The following is a 15344-nucleotide window of genomic DNA, read 5'->3' as shown; positions in this document are numbered from 1 at the left end:
CACGGTGTACACACCAGAGGGCAGGTATGTATGCTCATAAATGCACACACAAGGCCAGTGGAACATACCAGCAGCTGTCCTCTGTGGCTCTGGCTGCCTCAGGGCAGGGTCCGTCACTGAACTAGAATCGTACTGTTTGTCGCTAAGCTGGCCAGGGAGCTCTTGGAATCCTGTTTCTTCCGAACAAGTCTATGGACACAGGCAACCATGTCTTGGCCTTTTCCTGGGATTTGACCTCAGATCCTCGTGCTTGAGAGCAATTACCATGCTATTCCCCTAGACTACCAAGATGGCTTTACATGAATTCTGGGCATCAAATTCAAGTCTTCCTGCCTGTGTGGTAAGCATTTTACCAAGTATTTCCCCAGCCCATGTGTATTAGGTATAAGTAACTATTCCCACAAATATCAGGACCATATGTAAAAGAACAAAAGGGACTAGGAGTTGCTTTTTGTTAAGATCAGACTCTTGGAGAGAAGCAGCCAAGCATGTAGCTGAGTTATGAGGATTGCAAGTTCAAGGACAGCCTGGGACACAAAGTGAGACACTCAGGAAACTAAGTAAACTCTCACTTAACTATTTTAGATAGGAAGTGATCATGGGTCTTAGGGAAGCTAAGGTTTTCTTTAACAAAGTTACTTTTAAGTATTTAAACTCCATCTTGGTACTTTTTCTAATAATGACATTTAGTTGTGGAAGCACTATCTAGCAGAATTCTTTAAATCAAGACACTTAGCTTTATGAAGAAAGATTTATTCAAGATCAGCTTAAAGACCTGTGGACTCCCTCTGCTGGTTCTGAATTTGAAGTAGATTTTTCAGTGGCTTCGGGAGCTAAATTACCATTAGTTAAGAGATATATATAGACTGAAAACAGAAATATTATATGGACTCTCCCTATGCACAGGCCTTCAAAAAAGTGAATAAACTTCAAAACAAGCATCGGGAACTGCCGAGCAGATCCCCATGGGCTGTCAGAGGCTGTTGGTTTGAGAAGGGCTTGCCTTGGCCTTGTCTCAACTGTGCCTTGTCCCTTCCTTGCCCTGTGCTCCTTTCACTACTAGAACAGAGTGCATCTGGCATCGAGGGTTAGCCCCCCCCCCCCATGACCTGGTCTCCTCACCACGGGCCAAGCATCGCACAAAAGCTACAAGGACCATGGCCAAGCATGGAAGTTTATCTGTCTCACTGTACAGTGTTAATCTCACAACAGTCACTGGGCACTGAGGAGGAAAAAAGAAAAGAGATCTCAAGATCAGAAGGTCAAACCAGCCCAGGTTCTTAGACCATCCTGGGCTGTGCACTCCTCCAGGCACATTCCTGTGCCCACCAAGACAGGCCCAGTGCAGTCTTTCACAGGCTGACAACTCTGCTTGGCTGTCCTAGGGAGGGGGGGGGTGTGTGAAAGTGGTCTGAGTCATGACTCTGGCGGAGAAGGAATCAGAATCTGGGTCTTAGATCTAAGTCTCTTGCCTGATCAGACTCCCAACTTGGACAGGCTACAGGCTAGCCCTGCAATGGCCGCCTGTAAGGATGGACTGCTAGCCACCCTTCCTTCACAGGTGACTTACTTCCTGGCAGGTAGAACTGTAGCTGAAGTTCTACAATAGAGAAGACTACAGACAACCTCACTCCACCGATCAGCTTTCTCCTAATGGGAGAGGGAAGAAACTTTCAGCTAACACACCGGTTAGAGAGCGCACGCTAATGCTGAAGACAACGTGTGCACAAATGGACAAACCCGATTTCCTCTTTTCCAACCTCCTCCTCCCATTTCTGGTGTGAGTTGTAGTTTTCAGGGACATTAATAGTAAGAAGCCAACACCCCCAAGAAACTCTGTCTTTGCACCCTATCAGGTTACACAAAGCCAGGAGGGGTGAGGCTGTGGGCACCCTCACACCTGCAAGTATCCAGGCCTCCCCACCAGCTCAAAATCCGGAGTCATGGTCTCAACTTTCCCCAGCAAGAATGTCAGCAGGCCACCCTCATGGGTTGAGGTCACAGTGAGCCAAAAGCCACCTCCAAGTATCAGAGTAGACCCCTGCTGTAGTCTAACACTGAGTGTCTGAGAGTCAAGGGAAGATGTATAGAACCTGGGGTGGGGTGGGGAATAAAGTCTGAGGGGACTTCTTCAGCAAGGTGAACTGAGAGTTTCCGGTGGAGACTAGTGGGGTATGGGGGGGACACAGCCACTCCTATGAGAGTCAGCTTAGAGGAAGGGGGAGGAGCCAAGGAGAGCCAATGAGGTAGGAGCCTGCAGAACTGGAAGCCTAGGCAGAAGCAGCTGTGAAACCACAGAGGCCAGCAGCACTCTCCACAGCAGTGGTGCCCTGTACTCCTGTGAACACACTTTAACCACACCCCAGCACGCTGTGAAACCCTGACCCGGTCACTTGTGCTCCCGGCCTGGTACTTCACCAGAAAGAAACGAAACAGACCTCTCGTGACCCCTTTTAGTTATGAGTAGAAAGCAGAGCCGATGAGTCAGCTCTATCCAGCCCCACAGGCCCCAGAGGCCTGGCCTCCCTGAGCGAGGCCTCATCCACAGAACTGAAGAGCGCACATCTGTGCAGGGATGCAGGTGGGCTCTAGGACAGGTGGACTTTGGGAAACTCTAGGCCTCTCACCTATGCAGCCATCTCAAGGTGATCTGCAGATAGCCAAAGGGCAGCTCTGACCCAAGAGCAATGCCGAGTCTGCCATCTGCAATAGCCTCTCAGCAGAGGTAAGGCACTGAGGAAAACAGAAATACGGATGCCAAGGGTGAGCAGAATAACACGTTCACAGAACAGCTTTCCTGTTAGCCTGTCTCTGTCCTCTGGAACTTAAACTCCCGTGAACTAGAATTTTATTTGCCACATCCGACCATCAGCACAGGGACTGATGGAAGTAGATGCAAAGGGTTTTCCCTGTTCTGCCTCCAACTCACTTGCGACCAAGCGGGGATGGCAGAGGGTATTAAGACACTGTTATATGTCTGTTCCCCAGTTCTTTCTATAGCAGCCATAAGAAACTCCCTCCATATGTGACACCTATAAAACAAATCAATAGGTCAAGAAGAGGATCAAGTGCGTCTCCCAAAAGAAAGATATTACAACAAAATAAACTCCATTTCCTCTCCAGCCCTAGAAATCCAAACTCTGAGACACCAGCAACGGCTAAGAGGTGAACTCACTAAGGGCTTAGCAGGCTTATCTCTGCCTCATCATCGAGTTTGGGTGGATGTCTACTAAGTTTTTTTTCTAGTCCAAGTAAATGAATTTTTCAGTAGACAAAGTCTTTTTCATTATCTTACAGATAAACTATCTGGTATGTTTATATATAAATCAGAAGCAGAACACTAAAAAGTTTATCTTCAACATGTTCTATGGTACCATTTCCTTAAAATAAAACCCTCCTGAAGTCTCCTAAGAATAGGTGTGCTATAGTTTCATTTTCTGGGGAGATAAACACATGAAAAAGTACACTCAAGCCTCGTTCTGAAGAGTCTTTCTGTTACATGGGGTTCAAAGATCAAAGTCTACAAGGCCCAGTTTCTTCACTTCATAGGTCAATGACACAGCTTTGCAAAAGAGGAAGACAGTCACCATGCAGGCGGTGGGACAGAAGAAAGAGGAAGAGTGTTGCTGAGAATCAGGGACAAAGACAGTCTACCCAAGGAAATTACGAAACAACCAAGGCCAAGCAGAAGACAGATTCTTCACACACAACTCTAACTGGCCTTCTGGTATTGGAAGGGGGACAATGACCAAACTGCAAGCCACATGGAATTACAGCTCTGTCATTTTGAAATTTAAAATGAAATTTGAAAAAATAACTAAATAAATAATAACATTTTCTTAATACAGTATGTTGAAGTCTCTCCAGGGCTCCTTCCAGGAAGTATCATGGGCTGGTCAACTCTCATCTGTTTCTTTTTACCTTGCAACAATCACGAAGGCAGACTTCCCCATGGAAGCTTCACACTTGGAAGACTGGCCCTATGCGCTACAGTAGTCGCATGGTAGGTACCCCACACAGTAGGAACCCCCCAGAAACGCATGGCTGTTTAGTATCCTGCCCTAACCCTTGAAAAATGAGTGAAGGTGGGAGATCTGTTCAACAGAGTAAATGATGAACGAGGGGCTCCTGGGAGGTCCTAGAGTGCACGGGGCCTCCCAACAGATGGGACTCACGCTACATTAACTGCACTACACTCCAAGTAAACATAAGCTGAATAAAGGGACCTCCCCTCACCCCCCCACACACACATCCACACCTGGTTGTTCCCTTCACTCTAATGCCCAAGGTAAGGGACCTTTGAGATAGCCATCACCCACCCACCCAGCCAGCACAGCAAACGCTGAGCAAGGGCTTCCTCTTTTGTTAAAATACTGTCTTTTGCCATTTGTGCTACTTCAGGCTTCCTAAGCAACCACACCGAGGACGACATATCCTGCAGCTACCCAAGCATGACGGGCCTGCCCCTCCTGTGTGTCCAAATGACTGCCAGTGCTCACAGGCTGGGGCTGGGGGTGGGGTGGGAGGTAAATGTGCGTCTCAGGAAAGCAATCTAAAGAAAGCAGTGTGATAAGGCCGGGACAGAGACCTGAACACCTGTAGCTGCTAATTAGCCTTGTACTGCCTGTGATCTGAGAACAATCTTTAATCTCTTCGGCAACGAAAGAATGGAACTATGTCAGCAAGCTGCCGCTTGGCTATACATTAGGATCGCCTGAGGAACCAACGCAAAAAGGGTGGATGCTAAGGTGAGTCAAATTCTACCAGATTCTCGGAGCGCCAGTATTCCTCACCTGTCCTCAGGTTATTCTAAAAAGCCAACCAATGCTGAAAATGACTGGTCTAAGTTCCAACTTCACGGTGTCGTTTCTATTTTTTTAATTCTGTAATTTTGGCTTTCTGAGACAGGCTTTCTATTATGTAGTTCTGGGACTCACCGTGTAGACCAGGCTGGCCTCAAAGTCAGAGACTGCCTGCCTCTGCTTCCCAAGTGCTCTGATTAAAGGAGCCTATTATTAAACCCTGGCTTCATTCTGTAATCTTCAAGTGATATTTCTGGTTATAGACTCACATCATGTTCTGGACCAAAAAGCCGCAAAAGTATGTCTTAAGACTCGGCATTTCTGCCCTGTGTGCAAACGTCTGCAGGTTAACCTGAATTCTAGACATTTTCAGAAGCTAAAAATCCCAAAGTATAACTCACAAAGTACTGTGGCTAAAGCACAGGTTTCTAAAATGGCCACACATCACAGGAGGCAGTTCCTAAACTCAGATGCACAGGTGTTGGTCACATTAGTTCCCAACCACTCTTACCCCATCTTCCAGCCCCACTAAACCAGCAAACAAAACAGGCTGGCATTAGTCAAAGCCAGTGTTTAAACCAGTCAGCCTCATGTTCAAAGGGCCTACCCCCATCAAAAAGATATGGAAGTGCCTACATGGTTGCTTCCCTTGATGAAGGTCACCGTACAAAAGCTTCAACAAAATTATATTCCTTCAAGGGTCAATGGCACAAAGCCTTAAAAATCTCAGCAGAAATAATCAAACATATGCCCTAAATTAAATATAATAAGCTCTGAGATATTCTATCTGCAGTATCTCATATGGCTTTAGTTGAAGCAAGACAGTAAAAGAAAAAAACCTGTGAGACAACTCAACAATTATAAAAGGCCACACAGGACTGTGTCCCCTCTTCCTTAGCCCTGCTGAAACCCAAAAAAATGTTACAAAAATATGGACCAAACTCAACTTGTGGCTTCTTTTAGTAACCACTTTCAGAAATAAATCTAGAAACAAGTATAACCACAAACATACAAAACTGGTGTTATTTTTCATAAACACAATAACAAGAGACACTACTTACAGAATAATTAAGTTACTTTTGTAATCCTAAAACATCAGAAGGCTCAGTGGGAAAAGGTACTTGACACCAAACTTGGTGATCTGAGTTCAACTCCTAGGATCCACTTGTTGGAAAGAAGAGAACCACTCCCAAAAGTTGTCCTCTGGCTTGCTTACACACACACACTCCTTTATTCCCTCCCTCTCACCTCCACTCTAATATGTATATATATTTAATTATATCATTTACACACACACACACATATTAGGAAAAGTCAAAGCCTTTCCTCTGTTAACTTGGAAAGTTGAGTAACCTCCTTCTATAGCAAATTCAAATATGTAGAATTTAATTTCAAGTGTGAAATTGGTGAAAAATATTTCAAACTCCCAAATGCATTTTGCCTGACTCTACACACCCTGTCCAGACAGTGTACACTGACATAAACCTTCCCCATCTGCTCCAAATCAGTTTCCTAAGCTATCGCTTTAGTCAGACTTCCAAACAGAAGCCTCCTCCTTCTGTAAACGACCCTAACCTCACACACATGACATTCATTCCTTTGGAAATCAACGAAATTAGATCAAATATAAGCTTGTAACCTCAGCGTTTGCATCATCTGAAATGAGACACATGTGTGGAATAGTGTCAAAGCACACATTTTGCTTTTAAACCACTTACACAAGACTCCAGTATTAGACACTTTTCTTTTTCAAGTCACTTTATCTGCAAAGCTCTTGCAGAGGCTTCATTTCAGCTCTCCACAGAGATGAGCTGTTCTTATTTATACCTAAAAACCTGGAAGCCAGAGCGCCACAATGGCAGCAAAGTATGACAAAAGAGGAGCACCTGCCAAGTGACATAGCTCCAGTGATGTGGGACTCTGCTGCCTTCAGGGGACTGGGCCTAAAGGTGCCCTGAAGAGCAGGGTAGCCCAGCGGGGGCCCAGGAGTTCATCTGTTTGGATGCCCAACAGCAGGAAGTCATTACATCACAGGCCTTTCCTTGCCTCTCTCCTACCACGTGTGAGGTGCCCCAGGAGGCTGAAAGGGAACAGAAGAGCCTCTCCTGTCTCCTTTACAGACAGAAGCCATTATGGCCCAACCCTGCTATCAGCCTTTCCTTCCTTCCCTCCCTCCCACGTAGGTAAAGCTCACACCGGAGTCCCCAGACACGTGACACCCGCCTCAAACTCGGCCTACAGCAGCATAGGCCTCCACCGGGACAGCAGGTATAGCCAGTACACTTTCCGATGACAAACCCGACCTGTTCCAAGCCCCAGAGCATTTCTGAGGCTACCTGCTGGCAGGCTTGCTGGAGCGATGTCTCCAAAGAGTAAAAGGTGTGTGAGGAAAAGCATGAGAGCCGGCCAGGGAACAATCTGCAATCATTGCTTTTTCTAATAGGATCGATTTGCCTGTTGGTGTCAACACTCACAAGCACAAGTTGAACCCAAAGAGCCTCACTCAGTTTGCTAGTATGCTCCTGCCACTGACTGGAACGCTGTCCCAAACACCGCCCCCCCCCACGCCTTCCCTCCACCCACACTGTCCTCCAAGCATCCTACTTCCACCCCCTGTATTCCAAAGTTGGCCGCATATCTACCTCCTCGCCTCAGTCGAGATAATCCAGCAAATACAAACGTTTTGATCCTTCCTTGTTAAAGTCCCTAGCCCAAGCCTGCTCACCTGGGCATGCCCAAAGCTTGCCTAGGACCCTCCCTTCCCACTCTGAGGTCATCATCTCCAGGCTTCCCTCCTCTAAGAGTGAAAAGAATCCCCCTCCCCAAAGCCTCCAGACAGAAGCTCCTCTGCCAACCCTCTCCGGGCTTGGGCAAACCGACCGCTTCAATACGCGCTTGGCGCTACGCAGGCCTAGCAGGTCCGGCCGCCAGCCCCAGATAGGCACGCACCTTCCAGCCCGCAGAGCTGTTGCTGTCGCCCTTATCCTTGAAGTAGGGCACACAGCGCACCATCCACTCGTAGATCTGGGACAAAGTGAGCCGTTTGTCCGGGGAGCTCTCGATGGCACGGGTGATCAGGTCGGCGTAGGACAGGTTCCCCCAGGCATTCCGCCGCGAGGAGCATTTCCTCGGTTGCCCGGAGCCCCCAGCCGCCCCCGGCTGCGGCGGTGGCAGTGGCTGCTGAGGCTGCAGCTGCGTCTGCGTGCCCCCACTCAGCGCGCCTGCGGCGGACGCTGGCCCGGACCCGAGGTCCTGCCCTCCGGGAGCCAGGAGCCTGGCCGAATCCTCGAGGAGCAATCCGGAGCCCAGCGTGCTGCTCACGCCGCCACCGATCACCATGGCCGAGCTGGCTCGGCCGCCGCTGTCCTCGTCGTCTTCATCGTCGTCCTCCTCCGGGATCATGGAGTCTGCCGCCGTCTCCCCCGAGGGCTTAGCCGGGCTCGCCTGCAGCTCCGGCCTCTGCAGGGGCCACGTACAGGAGCGTGGCCGACTCTGTGGCTCGAACTCTGGGTCCAGCTCCACTTCGAGCGGAGAGAGCGGGACCGGGGAGGCTGGTGCCTCTGCCATCTTCGCCTCCTGCCCGCCGCCCGCGGCTTGGGCTCTGGCTCTCTCCTCTCGCGCCCAGGCTGGGTGGGGCGGGGGAGGGACGGGGCGCCGCGAAGGCTCGAGCTCCAGCTGCCTAGGGAAGCGCAAAGAGAGTTGGTTATCCCGTGCAGGAGCCCAGTCCACGGAGACTCCTCGCCCGCCGCCGCCTCCTAGAACGGATAGACCAGGGGACTTGCGTCCCGCGAACCAGGCGCAGCAGACGCCGCCCCCTGGCCCGGCCGCCCCGGAGACGCGAGCGAATCGACGGCCGCGCGCGGGGCAGCCCCCTCCCCCGCTGCCGTCGCCAGAACGGCAGGTCTCTCCCCGGGCTAGGTGGCCGGGCGGAGGGGGAAGGGCGCCCCGGGGGAAGGGTGGCCGCGCCTGTGGGAGTGGGCGGCCTCCCGACCCCAACAGCACCGCAGTGGTCGGAGGGCGTGTGTGCGTGCGTTTGTTTATGTTTGGCTCCGGCCCGCTCAAGTGCTTCCAGCGGAGGCGCAGTTGAAGTCAGCAGAGTCCTGGGCTCCGCTCCCGTTCCCCGGCCCTGCGATCCCCCCCCATCCCCCCGCTGCACACCCCTCCCAGACGAGTCCCCCCCCCCCCCAGGGCTGGAACAGGCAACTCCTGCCTTTTCCCTCCACCCGCGGGCCAGCGGGTCTGGGTGCAGATCAGCCAGGGTCACTTCCAACGAGAGAGAGAGGGCCGACCCCGCAGGAGCCGCTACTAAGATCTAAGGTGTATTTTCTCGGGGACGTGGGGCCCTCCGCCCCCTTCCAGGTCAGAAACGGGAAGGAGGAAGCAAGTGGGAACATAAATCTTCCAACAGGTCGGGAAGCGCCAAATCTCTCGTACTGCAAGAAAACCCGGACCAGCACGTTCATCACCTCCTTGCTCCCGCTGCTGCCATCTTGACAGTTCCCCCCTTCCCTCGAGTCCTTTAAAGACACTAGCGGGAGAGAAAGGGGGGGGGAGCACACCGAGTCACGGGGAGGGAAAGGGAAGCGCCTGGCCCAGCTCGGAAACAGATCCGGAGTCACTGGAAAGGCGGCCGCCCCGCTGCACGGCTCCGGCGCCTACCTCGGCTCCTTCCCTTCAGGGACGAGGCGGGAGGGCGGACGATTCCGCGCGAGCCCGGGGCACCGCGACGAGGGGACGCTCGGGCCGCAGCCCGCCAGAGGAACCGCCTGTCAGCCTGTGCCGCGCCGCCGCCTTCCACATTCCTCCTCCTCCCTTCCACGAGCAGGGCGGCCGCGGCAGCAGCACAAAGTTATAGCCACTCGCAGGGAGCCTCAACCTAGGCTGACGGCGGGGCGGGTCCCCGCCCAGGGGGAGGGCTGGGGCGGGGGCCGGGAGTGCTGCTGTGCGTGCGTGTGGGAGTGCGCGCGTGTGCGCACTCGCGCCTGCGCGGGGCTGCGGGAGTGGGGGTCGGGAGCGCGCGCGCGGGCCAGGACTCGGCCGGCTCCCGCAGCCCTCCGGCTGGGACCCTCCACTCTCGGGAATCTCTGCAGCCACGCTGGCCCCGGACCGGAGATCGAGTCCGAGCACGCCACAGTGCGCCGCCGCCCGCCCTCTCTGCCTCCCGGCCCCTGTTTTTGGCTCGCGGGTCCCTGGCCTGCCCGTGGGTGCGTGGGCTCGGAGCCCGCCCCAGTGTCGGGTTCCTCCTTAGAACCTGACACCAGGTAACACCCGAGATTAAGACGCCGGCTGCAGAGGACAAGGGTTACCTTGCCGTGGAAACGCTGGCCGGCGAAGATGGTGGTGCCTTACCTTAGGTACCGAAAGGTGTGGACTGGACCCTCACCTGGGACGCCCAGCGACAGCCGTGCTTCGCTTTTTTACGGATTTAAAGGCAAACCGGGAAAAGTGTAGCGCAGGAAGAAAAGTGCAGTGCGCCCCAGCCCTACACGCAGAAGCAGCAGATACCTAACTGGAAGCCGGTAACAGTTTTCGTAGGATAAAGCAGCTACGTGCTTGACTTTTCCAAGTCTTTAGACTTCAACTAGCACCTTCACAATCCCTAATCCCAGGATCCGTGCCTCTAGGCCGAACGTGTGTGCTTTCCTGTGCCACAGGCGACATGCACACTAAAAATCTCCCCATTCTGATTCATACCCATTTCTCAAAACAAAACCCTCTCAGTCACTGAAGCTAAAGTCTGGGCTCCGCAACAACCAAATACCTCCAAACAGCCAGTCTGGAAGGGCCCGCAGGGGCCGCCCACCCCGGAACTCCAGCCTCCAGGCTTTACACGCGACCCGTCACTCAAGTGACGTGAGGCCCCGCCCCTGCACCAAGCTAGTTCGACGCGTACAAACAGATGATGTCATTGTCTCTACACGCGCGTGACCCCGGAGCCCTGCGCCGCGTCGCCATTCGCTGCGCGGCTTCCTCGTCAAGCCACGCCGCGCGCTGACTGGCCGCCGCCGCAAGTCTCTGGGCTCCAGACGCCCCTCTCTCTCCCCTTCGCCCCCGCCCCCAGCAAATAATAAACAATCGAGTAAAATTGCAGGGACAGAGGGGGAGGGAGAGCGACGGCGCTCCGCGAGGCAGCCTTCGGCGCGCAGACGGCGGGAGGACTAGAGGAGGACCGTGCGGGGAGGAGGGAAAGGAGGCATGGAGCGGACCTGGGCGGCGCGCTCCATCAGGGCAAGAAACTTGCAGAACCGCGGCGAGGCCAGCCTGCCAGCGCGGCGGGCGCTAGGACCCCAGGGCCCTGGAGAGGCGGAGTGGGCGGAGCCTGGCGGGCAGGGGCGGGGCCTGTCTGCGCAAAGCCCGTGGGCGGGGCCTGGTGGCACGTGCGGGAGGAGGGGGCGCGTTGCAGCGGCTCGCCCGGGACGCGCGGCCCCGGCGGCTGGCGCGCTTGTTTACCAGCACACGTGTGTGTTATTTTTGAAATGGAATGTGGGGCTGGCGGAGCGGCTGGCGCGTGGGGCCGCCCGCGTCGGCGGAGGGACGCGGTGAAGCCCGCGCTGCCGCGGCCTCCCCGGGCACTGTTTGCGAGGCAGCGGGGCTGGCCCGTAACGCGCTTCCCGCGTAGCCCGGGGGTTCGGGCCACGCATCTGGACGGCGAGTTCTCGCACTAGCCAAGCAGCTGCCGAGACCAAGGGCGCCGACCTAAAAGCGCTGCCTCCTTCGCGTGCTCTTCGGGCTCCTGCCTTCACCAGAACAAAGCCAACAGCCTTGGGTACACACCACTGCACACAGCTAGACCACAAGAGGGACTCTTAACACCCAGCGTGGTCTGTGCCCTTGCTCCGTATATTCCCAGTCCTCAGGTGCAGGTTTTCGGATTGCATGGTTCGGCCCATTTATGAATAAATACGTTTCTGTCACCTCGGTTTGTCTTCAGAAAGGAGAGCTGAAGAAAGGAATTCTGCCTTCTAGGGTTGCTATGCTACCTTAAGACCCACCCCTGTCCTTTCTTGTCTGCTCCATTAAGAAGCCCGGAACTTGATTTTGATTTACAGCCTGGCAATGTGGGATCACAAATTCAGCTTCGAGTGCTTGTACCCCAAATATGTGGGGATTTATGCAGAGAGGTTAGGGTTTATTACCAGGAATCTGGTGTTGGGCTGTATGCCCAGATCTGACGCTTTGCACTGTGCAACACAAATGCGAAAGACTTAACTGTTTTTAAAACGCAAAAAAAAAAAAAAAAAAAAAAAAAAGCTATGAAAGAAACCCATGCATCTCTAAGTCTAAGCCGTTCGTCCCATTAGAGAGCACAGTCCTACAAGAGTAAAAAGAATGTCTTAACACTGGCTCTGAACTATTAGAATGTCACTGTAAACACGTTGAGTGTTCATTTACAGAGTGCATATCCTAAGAGCATGCAAAAACGTGGGACTTTATAAGAGTTTATGGATTCATTGAGAGCATTCTGACCCTGACAGTAGGGAATGGGGACAGGCCACTCGATACCATTTGTCAAAAAGACGAAGTCTTATTTGGTGCCACAAGAAATATATAAAAGTTCTTTATTTCAAGAATTTGAAATCAGTGCAAGACAAACCAAGGACATGTGCATAATGTTAGTTAACTGTCAGATGTATGTGTTTCGCCCAGGGGATTTATTCCGGACATTAGTTCCCGTGGGAAAAGCTTTGACACACACCCAGAGCTTTATGCACTGTTCCTCTGCTTTTCCCTTTGCCTGCTCTTTGTAGACCTCCTGATCTATCTGTTTCTTCCCACGACCTCTGTTTTCACCTAAACTTTATTATTAGAGGAAAACTGAGGACATTTAGTGAGTGTTGGCCCAGTCGGATGCCCACGTTATCTTTAAGGTAGATTTCTGGTTTTGCTGTTAAGAAGGGGTGGGTCTCATGTGATCCAGGCTGGCCTCGAATTCACTGTGTAGCTAAGGTCAGCCTTGAATTTCTGATCCTGAGTGGAGATGAAAGATATGTGGCACCAGGCCTAGCTAAGGTATAAAAAGAGAAATCATCAAAACTTTCCCCACTTCTTACCGACAATGTTTTGTATATTTTTTGTGTGTGATTTAAGATGGTGGTTATCCATTTTTCTATAAATTAGGTACCAGAGGAACAATATTTTAAGACTTTAGCCTGAGTAAGATGGATAAAAGCATTTGAAAACCTAGCTGTGCCGGTGTTGGGAAGAGGTTCAGGCTCAGCCCCCTTAGGAACCACTGTGGTAAACTTAGCCCAGTCTTCCCACTAGGCAGGCCCTGTTGCTCCAGGACAACCCAACCCCACCGCCTAAATCCTTGGTGCTGAACATGCTGCAACCAGAAAGTGCTTCCTTGTCTTCCAAGTTGGCTCCTGTGTTTTCTCAACAAATAGGTGACCCAGCTAAGAAGGAGAGAGCCCCCAGCATGGAGACAGCTCCCCAGTCCCGCCCTCTGTTCTCCCAGCAAACTGGTCATAGTGGGATGTCTGTTCAACACTGGGGAGCAGCACATATAGTGAGTGTCCTGTAGGATGTCATCAGGCAGAATTTTGTCCTCACTTGCTCCCTGAGAGAACCTACACCTCCTGTCTAGCTTCTCTTGCCCTCATGACATGCCCCCCAACGCTGCTAACAGTGACTGCCTGCAGCTCCCTTGGAGGATGAATACAGAGGACCTAAGAAGACAGAGTCCCTCCGCGGGGCCAGCGTGGGAGGATGCTAAGTGGAGAGTTCTGCTTGGACATTAGGAGCCCTCAGTGTTAAGAAGTGAAGAGTCCAAACTCTTGAGCTCAGTCTGGCTCCTTCCTTTACCAGCTCCGAATTCTGGGAAGGTTTTCAGCCCTGGAGTCCCAGCCCCAGACTGGGTCAAGAGATGTTACAGATTGAAAGCACAATGGTTAGAATTACTGTGGTAAAGAGGTGTCATAGATGGAGATGGGGTAGGGAGTGGCTCAGCCTAGAATGGTGATTTCTGCCAGGTCTGACGGCCTTTGGTCCCTCAAACCATGCAATGAGAGGAGAACTGAGCCAGTTCTGAAGGTGCATGCCTGTCATCCCTGCACTCAGGGAGGCAGAGGCAGGTGGATCGCTGTGAGTTCAAGACCAGTTTAGTCTATAGTGTGAGTTTTAGGACAGCCATAGGTAAACAGAGAAACCCTGTCTCAAAAAAGAAAAAACTGATTTCCACACATTGTCCTCTGACCTCCACATGCCCACCATGAAAGGCTTGTTTTATATATACATACATGTGTGTGTATATGTATGTATGTATGTATGTATGTATTTTGTGTGTGCACACACGATCTGTGGACAGAGTGGCTTTGAAGATTTTTTTCAATGTTTGCCAGGCAAACCAAAGGCAGGGATGCTGGAGACTCCTGACAGGGGAACCACTCTGTCACATGCCCCTGTGTTCACTCACTGTAGTGACTGACTCCTTCGAAGCAGGAAGACAGAGCATTTACCAGAGTCCATCCACTAACCACCTGAGTTTCCAGAACAACCTGCCAGGGCAGAGACAGTCCCTCTCATTCTGTGGGACTTCGCCTCAGGTCACACGTTGAGTGAACAAAGGGGGGAAGAAAAGAAATTCCCAGATCTCCCTGAGATCGAGAATCTAAGAACCCAGAAAGCTGCTGCACTCTCCAAGAGCCAGAGATGAATGTGAAATTTACCTGCTTTGCAGAAGACCGAAAGGGGAGAAAAGACCCTGTGCTGATGTTAGTACAGAAAGATCCTCCTGAGGAGCCACGCCTACGGGGTACCCCGCTTGTGGGATGAAGAGTCAGGGTCGTGCATGCCGCTGTGGAGTTATGAGGCATCTTCAGGCCTGGTTTCTGAGACTCTAAGCAACTACCAAAAGCAAGCACAGACCCTGTCTAGGAAAATATCCCGAACCCAGGCCTCAGTGAATTCTCACAGAAAACATGTCAATAACGGGAACTCCCATTCAGAAACCAAAGCCCGGGTAAGAGCCAACAGAGACAGTAGTCATGGTGAGACAAGCACAGTGGGCACGAAGGGGCAGGAAACAAATGTGCTTATCTATTTAAAAATTAAAAAGAAGCTGGGCCATGATCGTGCACGCCTTTGATGCCAGCGCTCAGATAGCAGGAGTTCGAGGCCAGCCTGGTCCACAGAGTGAGTTTCAGAACAGCCAGGATTACACAGAAGAAAAGACAAAAACGAAGATAAGAGCCTGAAAGTATAAGAAAGAAACAAGTATCTTTAAAATACTGAATTGTTTTGTTTTGTGCCAGGGTCTAGCTACCTAGCCCAGGCTAGCCTCAGACTTGCCTTTCTCCCTGTTGGCCTGGTGAGGCAGGGCTCGGGCCACCACACTCAGCTCTAACTTAACCCTTGTGTTTGCCAGCTGGGTTTTAGGGGTTCTTGAGACACGGAGTAAGTACGGATCAACACATTCTGTTTGAGCATCAAAGGGAAGAGACCAAGGGCTCATTCAAAAAGTTCCCTTTAAAAGCCAGAGACTGTATTTACATCTTGGAAATGTAAGTGTCAGAACCTTATCATAAAACGGGAGCTGAGAAG

General features: G+C 51.9%; 1 protein-coding gene across 1 annotated transcript in view; it reads right to left on the bottom strand.

Moving 5' to 3' along the window:
- The window catches only part of FOXO3 (forkhead box O3), a 91924-nt gene extending 82322 nt beyond the window's left edge, over positions 1 to 9602 (bottom strand). The window contains exons 1-2 of the mRNA XM_080937979.1: positions 9462 to 9602; positions 7752 to 8481 (exon numbers count right to left, since the gene is read on the bottom strand). Coding sequence (XP_080794105.1) covers positions 7752 to 8369 — 618 coding nt within the window. The 5' untranslated portion in view covers positions 8370 to 8481; positions 9462 to 9602. The remainder of the gene's footprint in view (positions 1 to 7751; positions 8482 to 9461) is intronic.
- Between the last annotated feature and the right edge of the window lie 5742 nt (positions 9603 to 15344).

The sequence above is a fragment of the Micromys minutus genome (assembly GCF_963924665.1).
Source record: "Micromys minutus genome assembly, chromosome: 25".
In the NCBI taxonomy this organism is placed as follows: Eukaryota; Metazoa; Chordata; class Mammalia; order Rodentia; family Muridae; genus Micromys; species Micromys minutus.
This window is presented reverse-complemented; position numbering and strand designations above follow the sequence as displayed.